We start from the raw sequence: 12032 nt of genomic DNA on the forward strand, positions 1-12032 counted from the left end.
AGCCAGTTCTGTCTGAACTCATCATGCTCATGGTGAGCTGAAAGTAATGGCCAAATGCCACAAAGACCATGACAATAGTTCATTGCTTATGATTTCATGCTTACCTGATAGACCATTTTTGCTTCAGTGCTTCCACCGTTTCTTACAGTGGTGTGTTTGCAACCCATAGCACATTAAAATTTTACAGAAAGGAGGAATGTTAACCTGTTCTTCTGTTAACCTTAACTGTTGTTCTGGAGCAAAATTTTTTGAAAGCTGTTATTCAAAGGTTTCGTTTGAAAAGAGGCATGTCTCTTGATTCCTGTTTGTAGAAAAAAAGCCCTGAAATAGCTCTTTATGTAATTTTCCTTTTATCTCCAGGAAACACAGCAAGATTCATTCCATCAGGAGTCTGACTGCACAGCCTTCAGAACAGCATACAGAGGTGCCAAAACAAGTCAGTGATGTTGATGAAACCCTGGAAATGAAATCCTTTTAAACATTTCTTGTTAGATTACCCTCCACTGATTGCTGTTTTGAAACCCTAGGAGCATAGTTTTCTGCTCACTTACCATTTAACTGGGAGCTAAGGAGCCCTGGGTGTCATAAGCTTTAGGTTCTGATGAGTGAAACAGCGTTGCTTACAGACAACCAGGCAAATATAAATAGTGAGCTTGTCTGAGCTGTACTAATGACCATCTGAAAAATGGCAGCCCACAGTGTTGCTTGGGTCCTTGGTTGTAGCTGGCTATTGCATCTGGGGAAAGTGTAATTACTTTTCTTTGCTGAGAGGTCTTGGTTGCCCATTTCAAGGCATTAGGTTAGTATTAACCAGGTATTAACCAGGGAGGAGAACATTTATTTCCTCAGAAAAATTGCACCTCTGGCCTTCTAAGCCATTATCTCTGGTAGATACCATATGTATTTATCTTATGCTGACAGCTGCTATGTGCTAGGAATTCACAAGTCCAAAAGCCCAATAATGGTGAGGCTGCAGCAGCTGCAAGTTCCCAGGTCCAGCTGGTAGTGAGGCTGAGCATGTGTTCACTACAGGCACCCATGTGAATGCATATATACAGTACATGAACATGTAGCCACACATGTAAACACAGAAAACAAGCACAGATAGTAGCAGTGGCCTCACCCTCTTCCACTCTTTGGCTCTGGTTTCTCCAGTTGCTGGTATCCCAAACACACCAAACGTATGGGCTGGTGGCTCTCCTGGGACAGCCTTCAGAGACAGGTCAGGAAGCTTCACTTTCCTGACTCGGTTGTTGTGGTGTCTCCACTTGCCAGTGTTTTCTGTGCTCATCTGTGTCTGTGGAGGTGAACCTTTGATCACATAACCTTATTTGAGGTAGAACTTAAAATGTCAGGAGCAAGCTACTAGATAAATGCATTTAAGAATGCTACCTGAACCTTCACCTTCCATGCATCATTTCCTTTTGATATTCACAGGCTCTCTCCCTTCTGCAAATTTAGAAACTTGAGAGAATTTTGTTATTGATAGAGCCCATTCCAAACAGCTTGTAGTATTTTAATGTTGCTGAGACAAGCTCAGGTAGATGGAGCATGGCTGCTGGGCAGATGTGTGCAGAAAAGGCAGCCTATGAACCAGTGGCAGGTATGCTCCAGGGAGTAAGTGTGGGGTGCTTAAAAGCCCACACATGACTTTTTTAGTGTGTCTAAGTAGGCTGTGCAGAATTTGTCTTATGTTTTTATCTTTTCCTCCAACTTCTCAGAGCAGTGAGAGCAGGTTGATGTTTTTAGAGTGTTAGTGGTTGCCTTAGAGCATGGAAACACTCAAATCCCCCTTTTTATATTATCAATATTATTATATATTATAATATATTATATTATTGTCTGCCTTCTCTTCCCTTGTTTAGCCTATGTTTCTTTCTGTTCTTCAAGAACAGAAACCTCTTTTTTAAAGAATTCTAACTAGTTTTGAGGCTTGGGTTACCTCTTTTCTTTCCAAGAGACTCCTGTGTTGCTGCAGATGCAAAATTCTGGTGCATAATTACATGCAGCCTTTTCCCTCTGGCTCCCATCCCTCCCAAACCTCTCCCCTCCCACCCTCCCTCCCCCTTTGTCTTTCCCTTTGTCTCCCCCTTGCCTTCCCTCTATTATCTTTCCAGAGTGCTAGAGCCTATGGAGACAACAATGATGCTGCAGCAGTGCAGAGCTGCCGGCAAGGGAAGGAGTTGAAGTCTTCAGCAGAAGACACTGGACAGCACAAGAGCCCTTCCTTGAAGAAGAGTCCAAAGGAAGGCAGAAAGGTGGATGGAGCAGTGGTCTCAACAGTGGAGGAAGAAGAGGAGCCTGCTAAGGATAAGATGCAGCAGAACAGACCTCAATCACAGCAGCCAAGCACAGGTCCAGCTTCCAGGGCTGCTCATGGCAGCAGCACCTCCATTCCTTTCATTGACTGCAGTGATGTAGATAGCGAGTATGATCTCCTCAGAGGACAAATAACCCGGTCATATTCCCAAACAAATGACAATTATGAGGGTGATTTGACCAGTGGTGCCTATATTCACTACAGAGATGAAAATCGCAATAGAGCTAGATATAGGGATTCCTCAGCTTCTCTAAAGTCCTCCCAGTATCTGTCTGAAGAGTACCTTGATGATAACACAGCTAATCTCTCCTTCTACACTGGGGGAAGCCCCAGGATGCCAAGGCATAGCTCTCTGGTTGATGAAATGTTTAGAGGGCCAGGAAGCCGTAGTCCACTGGCCACTCCATTGCCTCCCAGTAGCAAGGAGTCAAGCCCCAACATGAGCCTGAGTAGAGCTGGCTCTCAGGGTTATGTCTCAGAAAACGGGCACGACTGCAGGATGAGGGCTGGGGAGGAGGACAGCCATGCCGCTGACTGCCGTGGGTATTGCAGATACTCTCCAGGTTCTCAACGGGCTCGTGCACAGAAAACCCATAATCTCTGCAATAAGTCAGTTACAGATCCATTTATCCTCAGCCAGATATCCTCAACCCCTGGGCACGAGTATAGATCAGAGAGATACTGCAAAGGAGGTGGGATGTCTAAGATGTCTTCTCCGGAAGGCAAAGTGATGGCCAATGGTATGCCAGCTGGGGCACAGTCCAAGCAGAGCCCAGGGATGCAGTCACTGCGTGCCAGTGGCATGATGGATCACATGGCTGCAATCCAGATGATGGAGGGCTCCACCAGCAGTGGGACAGAATCTAGTGATTCCGATTCAGAGGTCATTAATCCCTTCACCCACCCCCTGGTGTTTGGAAACCCCGTCGTGCTGAGCTCGTCTCCCATGCCTAGAAATAAGTACTCCTTTGGAAGCCTTCAGCTCGATGAGGAGGTAGAGGAGGATGTGTCTGTTGGCCTGAGTGATGAAGATGGTGTGCAAGTCTTCAGCTGCTAGGCACCAGCGTGGATGAGACCAGGGGATACTGTGGTTGCTCGCTGGAGTGGTTGTGTCTCCTGAGGCTCATGATGAGTGGCTGGTAATAATTTCAGTGCGTGGGCTACTTCAGACACTATTGTTGTACAGGCCAGCCAGAGGGAAAGGATGCTGGAACACAATAATAAGTCTCAGTGATGCTTAGCAGTTTGCATCTCCTCTGAAGGGCAGGAGGAGAGGAAAATTATTACTGATTTAGGTATCTCTGTAAGACTTTATACTCTCACCTCTTCTTTGTGTGAAGTCTTGTTTTAGGTATATGTTGTAGCTGCTTTGACTAGATATTTTGACAAAACAAGTAATCAAATCAAGTTGGTACATTGTGCTCTTTTGTATGTCTATTACAATCTTTTTCTCTCCCACATAAGGAGAGCAACTTACGAGTGCCTCAACAGAGTTAGGAGAATAGAAAAATAAACTTGCGGCCAAATGCAGGCAGCTTGATATTCAAGACCAGGACTTTCTGAAATCTTGAAATATGCTGGAAATTTTTTTCATAGCAAGAATGTGTCTGGTCTACTCTTCTTCATAACTCATTTTATAATCTGATTAACTAAGGGTAAATTCAGGCATATATAAAATGACAGTGTGACAGCATGACAGCATTGTCTTTTTCTTCAGTGGGTTCAACAGGCTGATTTGGTGATGGAGATTTTGAAACTCCAAACTCTTCCTTGGACAAGAAAAGGAACAGGATGAAGGATACAATTCAAGTGAAAAAAAACTTTGATCAAATCAGCTCTAATGAAGAGTAGTATGAGTATTACTTGCAAGGCAATCCTTTCTATCCTTTATCAGTTTAATATAGAGATATATTGCAAGAAATTTTTGAATCGCTTATACTTTCAGTGAAATTATTATAGAGACATCAAAGTTCTGTGGTGGGTGGTTTAGAGATGGTGGCTGTTTTATTTTTTGCTTTGATCACAAAAAATCTTTATCTGTGCAGGATCAAATTACTCCATCATAGGTTACTTTTTTAGTAGTGCCACCTCAGAAATTTTTCATCCCTTGACAAGAGAGTGATAGAAATAACTCTGTTCCAGGGTGATTGTCTTCTGTTCTATCCATAGAGTGGATATGGGCAGAAGGACAAAGAGACTTTCTGTGTATACTTCCTTTTCACAGGGTAAAAGTATTGAGAATTAAGATATCCTAATAAAATCTGATGTTAAGTTTCTCCAAGTTAAGTAAGAAAATCCAGATGAAAGGTCGTCTGTATGGAAAGTGTCCTACAGTTACTAGAGCTGGACAAGATGTGCTCTTTGTAATTGGCCTTATTTTTAACTTTTATATATTTTTCTTGTTGAAGAATGGAAATAAATCCAAGAATTTTAACTGATGAACAACACCATTGACTGAACTGATGGTCACTCCCAGTGATCTACATCATGAAGTTCAGCAGCAATGATAAATGCATTCATATAAGTACTGATGAAAAAATGACAGGACTTTGTAAATTTAGATAATATAAAATTTTCAAGATTTTTTTTTACAAAAAATATAAAATAAGAAGTCTTTTTAATTTTTCTAATGCCTTGGTCTATGCACACTTTAAGAGAGTTTAATGTGAGTGAAGGATATTTAAAAATATACCTACAGTAGTTAGGCATGTGTTGTTATATACTGTTTCAAAACAGTAAATACTGTTTCAAAAGTAAAATATATCTTTGTGTAAATATAAGTATTAACTCTGTCATCTCCTTTAGTGTGTTGTTTTTCTTAGAGATTAGATACCTCATTCTTGAACAGGAATGATTTAAAGCATCTCTTTGGATACTGATATTTTGGGGACAGGGCATACTCTCAATTATTCCTGTAGTTAAAGCATGAGTCTACAAATGGTGAGATTGATAATTAGGGAAAAGCTTGTTGGTATATGATTCTAAAAGAGAATGGTTTGTGTTTTGGGTTTAGAATAGCTGTAAAGTAATTGCCTTGAAGTTCACAATATATAAGATGAAATATAAGTAGTTGAAGCTCGCATCAGCAGATAGTGTGAGCATGGGGAAGTGGGTGCATGACTCTTCTTTTGATTTATTTTTTATTGCCTGTGCAGCAAAAGTACCAGTAGGTATAAAGTAAAGTAACACCAATTTGGACAGACGAATTAATTGCTTCATTAGCCAGTAAAATCGGAGTTCAAGTAATGGATTTTAAACAAAAGACATTGCAGTAATTTCTGCTATTTAAGAAAAATAAATAGATTTCACATTCTTTGGATTTAAGTGAATATGAAATTTTATAAGTAGTGTTTGCTATTTTGCATCCTTTCAGATACTGTTTCCAGGCCTAATTCTTCTCTCATATGTCCACAAAGATAGTGAATTCATAACTGTTTAAGAACAGACCCTCTGGGTAGCTGGAGTTAGCCTAGTTGCTAATAAAGTATCTGAACAGCTTTTCTTTCCCCACTTCAATATTATCCTCAAAAAGGCAATATGAGGAATTTTCTGTCTTCTGGCATTTTTTCAGCTTTGATTGTTTAAGTAGTTGTTGTTTTAACACATGGAATTCTTCTACTTAAAAGAAGTAAAGTTTATAAATTACATTGGAAATAATTTCATTTAGGATTAATTACTTCTGCAGCATTCTTATGCCAGAGAAGCTCCATTTAATATCAGCAGACAAGGTTGTAATTAAAACAGTCTGTAGGCCAAATTCCTCCACCAGACATGTGGTTCATGTCTGAGCCCTTGCCAAGAATGGTGAAGTGAGAAAGGAGTTTTAAACTGACATTTTCAAACAGGATCAGGCCCCTTAAAATTCATCTGGGAATTTGTTTTTGTGGGGCAATCAAAAGGACCTTGCAGAAAGGAACAGAAACCTTTAGGGCAAGACTGCAAATGAGATGAGGTGAGATGGAGGAATTGTTGTCCTGGCTCACAAAGTGCTCATGGTAAGAGGAGCTTGTCAGTTCTAGTTTGTTGTTGCAAACATTTATTAATGTGAATACACTGGACAACAGCAGTGGTCTGAGCATGCTTTGTCTCGTGTAGCAGGTAGTTACTGACAGGGTAACTAACATATACTCCCACCAATTCCAGTAGATTTTGGAATGTGGCTGATGGTACTGTTGATTCACTGTTCTAACATTTTTGTTGTCAATAATGAACTTTCAGTCCCATACCCATCAAGTGCCCAGATATCCTTAGGCAGTTGGTACAGATGAGGCAGCTGAATCCCAGCGAGACTGAGCAGCTATGTCCAGTCTGAACTCTTTAGTCCTGAGCCACATATCTCCTGTCTTTCCAGGGGATGTAAAGAAGCCTCTTGTTGGGTTATTGAATCAACTCTGTCCATGTGGTTGGGTAAGACGAGTTGCAAAAGCATTTAGGGGTTTGTCCATAATAATATGCAGATGTAGGTAATCTCTGGATAAAAGGGCCTCTGATTCAGTCTTTGCTATTTCAACTATTTGACCACATTCAGCCATCCTCTACAATGGCAGTAGAAAGGTCATGTCAGACAATTTTAAATTTTCTTCTACTCAGCAGCGGGTCAAACTTGTGTTGTCCTCCTTCTGGCTGTATTTTTTTTTCATGGCAGCCTTTCCTAAAATCTAGTTTTCCTCAGTGACTCCAGATATTAAATTTGTCAGTAAATAGATGAAGGAAAGATTGAGAGTGGCAAGAGGAGCTGAGAACTACATGGGATATTCCAGGTATGGAACTTTGAATAATTGATATCTAAACAGCCTAGACTGCACTGTTTTCAGTTTAAGTCCATATCCCCTAGCAAACATATTCCTTGTGCATGACAGAGAGGAGTGTTCTCTGAAGATGATTTCCACCTAGTGCTGCCGTTTCACCCATGGCTCATAGCCTGCCTAACAGGCACCATCCCACAACCATTGCAGTGCACGCTAAATACAAATTATATCAAAGAAAAACTGGAAGAGAAATTCCCGTAGTTGAAAAATATGAACATGTGACTGAAAGTTTTTAGGTTTGCTGTATTTGCATTTACTTTATGTGAGCTATACAGAGCTGAGTTATAGGCAGATGAGCATAGGGAAAGAATTGCATGTCAATAGTTTGAAAAATCATATCAGTCTATTAGTTTTCTTCAAGATTAAAGGGCATGCAATACTAGAAAGAATTTTCTCCACAGAGCTGCATTGGTAATGTTGAATGTAATCAGTAGAACCCAGTAAAGAGTGAAAAAACAATGGTTTGTGAATTTGTTCACTAAATGAGGCTAGTATTACTAGACCAGACCGCTTCAGGGCCTGTGTTTTCTCCCCTGAATATTTGTAGGATGGGTTTATGTTTGCAGTGAGGCTTTTATTAGCTGAAGCAACTCTGTTCATTCTGAAGCAGGAGCATTCATGCAAGAATGCTGTTCTGACCTCTATATCAGTACATGCAAGTCCTTGGTGGTGACCAGAGAAAGTCAATTTGAAAATGGGTGAGACACATCTAAAAGCTGTGTATAGGCCCTCTTTTTCTTCACTGTGAGGCAGAGATGTTTTAAAATCTGTCTTCTTCAGGCCCACAATAAGCACACAAATGTAGAGTCTCTATAATCACCTGAAGCTTCTTCTGGGGAGCTCCAGGAAGTCAAGGGAAAGAGAAGAATAGAAAACATCTTAAGGACACAGAATTATCTAACCTTATTTATTTGCAATTCCCTTTGGCATGGTGTGCTTTCCACTCTTCTTCTGAGAGTTTAAAGTCCCAGTAGTTTATAGGGTACCCAAAGAGCAAGAGTTGCATTGATCAGTTGAACAGATGAAGCAGACCCCGTTTTGAATTTTGGTAAAACCAGTGATTCAGATCTTATCAGTATGATCTACGTGCAATTAGCATGAACTGTGACTATTTCTGGAACAGTTTTTAACAGGAAAAAAAGGATGCCTGACCTATAAATTCTGTCAAATTCCGTGTTTGTTTAACTAATCTCATTTGTCTTAACGAGCCGTTAGACTGCTGTCAGAGGTGACTTTAGAATGAGATTTTAATTGCTGCAATTTAACTTCTAATGATGAAAAACAAATTACCAATCCAAGTTTTTGCTGACTTCCACACGTGTTTGAGGAAGTTGGGTGTCACAGCCTTGTGCACAGAAATGTGGATCACTGGAGAATCCCTGTCATTCACAAGCATGGTTGTCACCAGCCGGAAAGAGCAGTGAATGTGAAGGAAAGAGCTTCTCTATTCAAGCATGTAATAAGGTGAAGTAAGCCAAAATCCCTTTTAGTCTTCCAAAAATGCTTCTCTCTCTCTCTCTGAATAGGCAGCTTCTGTATACTTTAGCCCATCTCTTTCCTCTTCATTTAGGGGATCAATCCTCTTCTCCATAAAAAATAAGAGAAACTCTAAATATATGAGGGAAATTGAATCTTCTGGAACAATTTTGAATATGTAGGCCTTTCTTTTGTTAGCTGTTGTCAGACACAAGTGGTAGGAGAAGAGTCCTTCTCTCAGAAATCCAGCTGCTTGTTGTTGTCTCCTACTTGTTGGTGATGGTTGTGGGTCTTCTGAGGGTAAGAGGCAGATGCACAGTGTTAACATCATGAGGACCCAAGGCTGCTGTGAACCTTTTCTCAAGTGTGAGTAGCAGCGGACTCTGGTTTCAGTCAAGCTACGTTAGGAAAAAATTTTGCCTGTACTGTCAGGTTCTAGAAAGGAAGGAAATTGAAATCCTAGGAAACTGACATTAGCAAAATCTTTCCTCTTCTGTTTCAGTAGTTTCTATAATTACTGAAGTATGCCTAGACAAAGGCACATATCTTGGTTACTTATTTGTAAGGGAAATAATTGTTGTGCAACATGTGCATCCTGAGCAAAGGTATCTTCTGTGTTCCTCCCCTTTGGTTAGGCTGTGTGGTGCCACTGATATTTTTAAATACAGAATTTCTACTTAAAAATCAAAGGCATCATATGAACAAAAATCCTAGTTTGGGTGACATGTAGCAGTTTTACAGAGTGTTTTGTCTTTTGTTCTAATTCTGTGTTCTATAAAGAGCATGTAGAATAAGCTTGGTTTATGTTGTTTGTTGTTAAAAGCAGTGAGCACTTTCTTTTAAATGTTATGAAATCTGTAACGCCTGTGTGCCTGGCTGAGCTATGTGTTCACAGGCATGTTTTTCACAAATATGTGTGTAAATAATGGTGGTGTTATTACAGTAAAGGGAGTAAAGACGTTAGGATCATAAATTTGCATGACATAACAGTAAATAGTTTGCTCAAGAATGGTTAGAGTTTTAAGATGTAATTTTCATTGATTTTTTTTGTAAAGTTTTGGCCCCTAAGAACCATAAAAATCTACAGTTCACACTGATAAAAATCAAGTCTAAAGGCAGTAATGGTACAGCTGTCACTGACTGAACATGGAAGGCTGAAGGAAAATGAATGCTTTCTCATGCGAGAGCTTTCAAGCTTGTTAAAATTAGATTAGATGCTTTCTTTAAAATGGTGCAAATCTTGTTTTGAGAAGAGAACAGGCTTTTGCCTTTGATGGTTTTCAGCAAGTAGCTTCAGAGGTGGTTCTTTCTATTTAGTTCAGAGAATGCTAGAGCTCATGCCTGCTGCACTTCAAAATATTTGATTAGCTGAATCCTTATACTTCACTTTTCCTGCTAAAAAAATCACCTGGGCCCGCTAACAAAAGTTCATAAGCTTGGCAGTGTTTCACTTACCCAGCCCTTTCCTGATTTCTGTGTGCACATGCATAGATTTTTTAAAAATAAATCTCAATAGTAAAAATTAATTTTTAAAATTGGCAGTGCTGGGGACTTCATTCTCATTTTTGTCATTTGTTTAATACCTTTTAAAGAGAAACATTTTTTGTTTCATTGTATGCACTGTTTTGTCAGCATGTACCTCTCTGGGAGAAAAAGCCTTTTCAATGTTCTGTCTATCCTCAAAGCATGGTATATCTTCTGTTCCTTGCATTGTTTGGAGCACTGTCTCAATGTCCTTTTACTGCAGAAATGCCTATTTTGTATTGGGAGTACCTAATTCCTCCTGTTACAGTGATCCTGCCTCACGGAGCACTCCTCGCCTCAGAATTCATGAAAGCCCTCACCAGGTTGTGACTCTCAGGCTGAGAAACCGTGCCATATTGAGGAGCAAAAGAGAAGAGGGAAGCGAGGGGAGAAGGTCTCTTTTCCAGGGCGTTTGGGCTCCATTGAGCACAATCAGGTTGCCCTTCATTTCCTAATGAAGGCTGCACCCAGCAACCAAGGCTGTCTGCCGTGGCTCGTGAGCAGGATCACTGCACTCCTGGGGAGGTGTCTTGCTGGAATGGACAGTATCTGTGGCATAAGCTTACATGGGGGCTGAAGGTTTCCAGTTCTATTGTAGCACTGTGTCATGTTGGTTTAAAGGCAAACAAAGGCAAACTAACCCTAACTCTGGGTACAACAGGCAAACCTTCTATAGGTTGCTCTATTTCTGTCTGGAGAGATCAAGGCTAGACAAAGGACTGATGCCCAGTGACCTTGTATTCTCCCCAGACTGTGATGCTCACTCTTTGTTCTTAAGATGTGAGTAGACCCTGATGTAGGCCAACAGCAGTTACTGTCTGATTTCACACTCACCGCTGTCTAATCCTGCAGTACACCAATAAAGCATGGACCTTTACCAGCTGAAGAGTTGCTGGCTACTAAACCAACACCAAGCTTGATGAGACTATAAGCATGTCAAGCCATTTAACTGTGTATGCATGGAATTAATTTTTTTATTATTATTTTTAGTTTCACCTGTACCTGAAGGCTTTTACTCATTCTAACTGGTATTTTGCTGTAAAACTGTCACTGGTTTAATTGTTTTGTCCAATTGCTGGCTGATGCTTTGTCCTAAATATGAGGAAATTGGTTCATTGAGAAGGTGCACCATTTTCCCAAATTCTGCTCACTGCCACGGGCAGTGCATTTTGAAGCTGTGAAGTCAAAGTGAACCTTTCTTACTGTCAAGTTCCTCTTCAAGCTAGGCAGAGTTAGTGGTTATGTGTGACATTGTATTTCATCACGAGTTTGTTTTTAATTCCTGTTCCTCCTCAAAATCTTTGGTACTGCATTCAGGGATGTTTGTACATGAATTTATGGCTGTTGTGTTACTACTTTTCAAACTAACAAACTGTATCCACTGCTCCAGCTTGATTCATGTAATGGGGAAGAGAAGTGCAACTTGATGAACTGGTACCCCTCAAGCTTTTGTGGAAGTCAGTGGGATTTTTTTCATACATTTGAGGGAGAACAGAGCAGGATGTCCGTCCCATAACTCTTCAGCAGCATGACTGTGCCTGGTTCACAGCTGGGGAGAGAAGGGATGGGGACACCATTATTAAACTCTTCTTCAATCTAAGGTACTTTAGTGACTGGTGAAGTGCATATGAAAACTCCTGCTGCTTCATCTGGTGCTCTCTCCCCCATGCCATTTTGTACTATGCATCTTCTCTGACCAAAACATTTAGATACATGGTAGAGCTATGCAACCACTGTGAAAACAGAAAATTAAGCTAGACTGTGTGGCCACAGCAATGGCAGCTCTGTCTGATACTTTCTTATTAAAGAGCCTTCATAAGTGATATGCCCATTGACACCAAGGAGAAAGGGGAAACAGCTTGGGAACAGTTCATCTGCCAGAGACTGGAGTTTAGAAAACACCA

General features: G+C 40.5%; 1 protein-coding gene across 6 annotated transcripts in view; it reads left to right on the forward strand.

The window, feature by feature from the left end:
• The window catches only part of FARP1 (FERM, ARH/RhoGEF and pleckstrin domain protein 1), a 202496-nt gene that overhangs the window by 153941 nt on the left and 36523 nt on the right, over positions 1-12032 (forward strand). For 4 of the 6 annotated variants that reach the window (XM_063392335.1, XM_063392339.1, XM_063392336.1 and 1 more), the window contains exons 12-13: positions 361-436; positions 2118-2355. In XM_063392335.1, the coding sequence (XP_063248405.1) occupies positions 361-436; positions 2118-2355 (314 nt within the window). The remainder of the gene's footprint in view (positions 1-360; positions 437-2117; positions 2356-12032) is intronic. The other 2 variants (XM_063392340.1, XM_063392341.1) reach the window with 1 other exon arrangement.

This window comes from Prinia subflava, chromosome 3 (assembly GCF_021018805.1).
Source record: "Prinia subflava isolate CZ2003 ecotype Zambia chromosome 3, Cam_Psub_1.2, whole genome shotgun sequence".
Classification (NCBI taxonomy): Eukaryota; Metazoa; Chordata; class Aves; order Passeriformes; family Cisticolidae; genus Prinia; species Prinia subflava.